A 4,037-nucleotide genomic window follows, 5' to 3' on the forward strand; every position below is an offset into this window, starting at 1 on the left:
GCATGCATCTGCCTTTTATATAAATTTGTTTATCTTTTTCTTACCTGCTGCTTCATCTGCTGCAGCCGCTGCTGCCGTATAGCTGCATGCATATACAGCCGCAGCAAATGCTGTGGGTCTCCCCGCCTCCTCTTATCATACCCATTCTCCTTCACCCCCAACAAATCCGGGGGCCCCTGGGGGCCCCCCCGCTCCTGCGGCCCCTGGGGGCCCCCCTCTTCCTGGGGCCCCTGGTCCCCTTGGGGCCCCTGGGGCCCCCCCTCCTCCTGGGGCCCCTGGGGCCCCTGGGGGCCCCCCTCTTGCTGGATCCCCTGGGGCCCCTGTGGGCCCCCCTCTTCCTGGGGCCCCTGGGGCCCCTGGGGCCCCCCGGCCTCATGGGGCCCCTGGGGGGCCCCCTCCTCCTGGGGCCCCCAGGGTATTGGGGGCCCCCGGGGGGCCCCCTTCAAGGCCTTCTTCGTAGGGGTGGTAAGGCCGGTTGAAATGCTAGCTGCCGTTGCTGTTGCTGCTGCTGCTGCTGCTGCTGTAGCTGCTGCTGCAGCTGCAGCAGTGGATACTCTTTTAGTTTGTCTTGGAGACAAGGTGGTGGCTGTGATGTTTTTGTTTTGTTTTTCTCTTCGTTTGCTTCCTGCTGCTTGAGGTGTTGCTGCTGCTGCTGCTGCTGCTGCTGCTGCTGCTGTTGCTGCTTGCTGCAGCAGCTTCTGCTGCTGCAGCAGGTGGTGCCGCAGCAGCAGCTTAACACAGCCTGCTGCTCTCCTTGCTGCTGCTCTGCGGCTAGCAGCAGATGGGTGGGGTTGTTGTACTGGGTGAAGGCTCCTGTGCTGCTTCTGCATGCAGCAGCAACTGCTGCTGCTGCTGCTGCTGCTCGTGTTGCTGCTGCTGCTTGCTTCGATTCTTACACCACTGATACCATCGTTGTTGCTGCTGATGCTGCTGCTCTTGCTGCTGCTGGTGCTGCTGCTGGTGCTGCTGCTGGCGCTGCTGCTCGTGCTGCTGCTGGTGCTGCTGTTTGTCTCGTTGTTGATGCTGCCATCCACTGCAGCCCCTGCTGTTGCCGCTGCTGCTGCTGCTGCTGTTGCTGCTGGTGCTGCTGCTGCTGCTGGTGCTGGTGCTGGTGCTGCTGCTGCTGCTGCACTTTCTGCTGCCACTGCTGCTATGCCTCCAGCTGCTGGCGTTGATCCTTCTGTCGCTGCTGCTGCGATTGTTACCTCTGCATCTTCTGCCGCTGCTGCTGCTGCTGCTGCTGCTGCTGCTTCTGCTGCTGCTGCTGCTGCTGCTGCTGCTGCTGCAGGCCGAAGGTCTTCGCTGTGTCTCTGCGTTCTGCTGCTGGCGATGCTGAGGCAGGGGAGACAGTTGCTGCTGCTTCTTCGCAGCAACTGCTCTCCCTGCTGCTGCTGCTGATGCTGCTGCTGGTGCTGCTGCTGGTGCTGCTGCTGCTGCTGTGGAGCAGCCACAGCCAACGGGGCAGTAGCAGTATCAGCAGCAGCAGCAGCAGCAGCAGCAGGAACAGCAGCAGCAGCAGCAGCAGCAATGTCAGGTTTGTGCAGCTCTTTGTTTGTATTTATTTGTATGAAGGAAGACGATGAGGTCTTTCGAGACACTTCGTCTGTTGCTGCTGCTGCTGTTGTTGCTGCTGCTGCTGTTGCTGCTGCTGCTGCTGTTGTTGCTGCTGCTCCTGCCGTTGCTGCTGCTGCTGCTGTTGCTGCTGCTGATGATGCAGTTGCTGCAGCAGACCCGAATGCCTCTTGGGGAGCCTTCAGAAGGCGCCTCCCTGTGCATGGTGCTGCTGCTGCTGCTGCTGCTGCTGCTGCTGCTGCTGCAGAGGTTTCTTCTCTTCGCTGCTGCTGCTGCTGATGCAGCTGCTGCTCCTCCTGTTGCAGTTGCTGCTGCAGACTTTGCTGCTGTGATTGCTGCTGCTGCTGAGGATGCAGCTGTTGCTGCTGCTGCAGTTGTTGCTCCTGCTGCAGTTGTTGCTCCTGCTGCTGCAACTCCTGCTGCTGCGACTCCTGCTGCTGCAGCTCCTGCTGCTGCTGCTGCAGCTCCCGCTGCTGCTGCTGCTGCTCCGGCTGCTGCTGCTGCAGCTCCTGCTGCTGCGGGGTTGACGAGCTGGCGGTAGAAAGGGCGCAGCAGCGCCTGGGCTTTAACCTCAGAACAGCAGACACACGAACACGCTGCTGTTGCTGCTGCTGTTGCTGTTGCTGCTGCTGCTGCTGCTGTTTTCGCTTTTGCTTTCTGTCGTTGCTGCTGCTGTTGCTGTTGCTGCTGCTGCTGCTGCTGTTTGTGCTGCTGATAAACATGGCATCAGCTCTCTCGTTATTATACGGTTGCTGTTGTTCTTGCTGCTGTTGCTGTTGTTCTTGCTGTTGTTGCCGTTGCTGCTGTTGCTGCTGTTGCTGCTGCTGTTGCTCTTGCTGCTGCTGCTGCTGCTGCTGCTGCTGCAGGCAGCATCCAGGCTCAGCAGAAGCACCCGCAGGCCCCAAAGTTTTTGCTCTATAAGCGGCGATGAGTCGCAGCGCCTGTGCAGTTCCCCTGCTGTCTGCTGCTGCTGCTGCTGCTGCTGCTGCTGCTGTTGCTGCTGTTGGTGTTGTTGGTGTTGGCGTTGCTGCTGTCGGTGCTGCTGCTGCTGCTGCTGCGGGTTTCGTCAGATCTGCTGTTGCTGTTGATGCTGCTGCAGCTGGCGTCATCTGATCTGCTGCAGCTGCTGTTGCTGCATCTGCTGTTGCTGCTGCTGCTGCTGCTGCTGCTGTTGCTGCTGCTGCTTCTCTATGCTGTCTACGGGGAGACACAATCCCTGCTGCTGCACCAGCGAAGCCGCTGGCACGCGGAGACACTGCAGCAGCAGCAGGAGACACTGCAGCAGCAGCAGCAGCAGCAGCAGCAGCAGACACTGCAGCAGCAGCAGGAGACACTGCAGCAGCAGCAGGAGACACTGCAGCAGCAGCAGGAGACACTGCAGCAGCAACAGGAGACACTGCAGCAGCAGCAGGAGACACCGCAGCAGCAGCAGCAGGAGGCAGTGCGGTAGCACGGAGAAGGTGCGCCGCCTGCTTCTCAGCAGCATATGCTGCTGCTGCTGCTGCTGTTGCTGCTTCTGCTGCTGTTGTTGCTGCTGCTGCAACTGGGGGCAGTGCAGCTGCAGCAGCAGCAGCAGAAGGGACATCTGTGATCGGGCTGCTGCTGCTGCTGCTGCTGCTGCTGCTGCTGCTGCCTCCATCCTTCTGTGCGTCTCTCCTTCTGCTTGAAGGCCTTCCGCTTTGCTGCTGTTGCTGCTGCTGCTGCTGCTGCTGCTGCTGCTTCCTAGAACTGGAGCAGCCAGCAGCAGCAGCAGCAGCAGCAGCAGATGGTGATGATGCTTCTGTGGTTATTTGTGTTTGTGTTGCTGCTGACGCCCCCCAGTACTCCGATATAAAAAATTTGTCTTCACGTCTTGCTGCTCGGTCTGCTGCTGCTGCTGCTGCTGCTGCTGCTTGTGCTGCTGGCCCATCTGCTGCTGTTGTTGCTGCGGTTGCGGTTGCTGCTGCTGCTGCTGCTCTTGGTGCTGCTGCTGCTGCTGATATGCTGCTGCTGCTTCTGCTGATAGAAAACGTCGCTGTGAAGCTGCGGGTGGTGCGGGCCGTGCAGACCCGCCACGTTTCTGCTGCTGCTGTCGGTGCTGCTGCTGCTGCTGCTGCTGCTGCTGCTGCTGTTGGGTGAGAGAGAATGTGTGAGGTTTGGCTGCGGAGACGGCGGGGAGGAGACAGAGAGATGCAAGGAGACAGAGACACGCAGCTGTCTCCTGCTGCTGCTTGTCTTCCTCTCTGCCCCTGTGGAGCCCTTCTTGCTGTATCGTTTGCTCTGCTGCTGCTGCTGCTGCTGCTGCTGCTGCTGCTGCTGCTGCTGCTGCTGCTGCTGTTGCTGGTGGTGCTAGTGCTAGGACACCCGAGGAAGTCTCCTGCCTTAGAGGCGGTGCGTTGCTGCTGCGACTCGTTGGTCTGCTGCTGCTGCTGCTGCTGCTGCTGCTGTTGCTGCTGTTGCTGCTGCTGCTGCTGCTGCTGCTGCTG

At 60.3% G+C, this 4,037-nt stretch overlaps 1 protein-coding gene across 1 annotated transcript in view; it reads right to left on the reverse strand.

Moving 5' to 3' along the window:
* Positions 1-4,037, reverse strand: part of EMH_0039810 (uncharacterized protein) — a gene marked incomplete at both ends in the record, with an annotated part of 8,754 nt that overhangs the window by 3,192 nt on the left and 1,525 nt on the right. Inside the window, one exon of the mRNA XM_013495440.1 lies at positions 45-4,036. Within this exon, the coding sequence (XP_013350894.1) occupies positions 45-4,036 (3,992 nt within the window). The remainder of the gene's footprint in view (positions 1-44; position 4,037) is intronic.

This window comes from Eimeria mitis, genomic scaffold (genome assembly GCF_000499745.2).
Source record: "Eimeria mitis Houghton genomic scaffold, Emh_scaff1574, whole genome shotgun sequence".
Lineage (NCBI taxonomy): Eukaryota > Apicomplexa > Conoidasida > Eucoccidiorida > Eimeriidae > Eimeria > Eimeria mitis.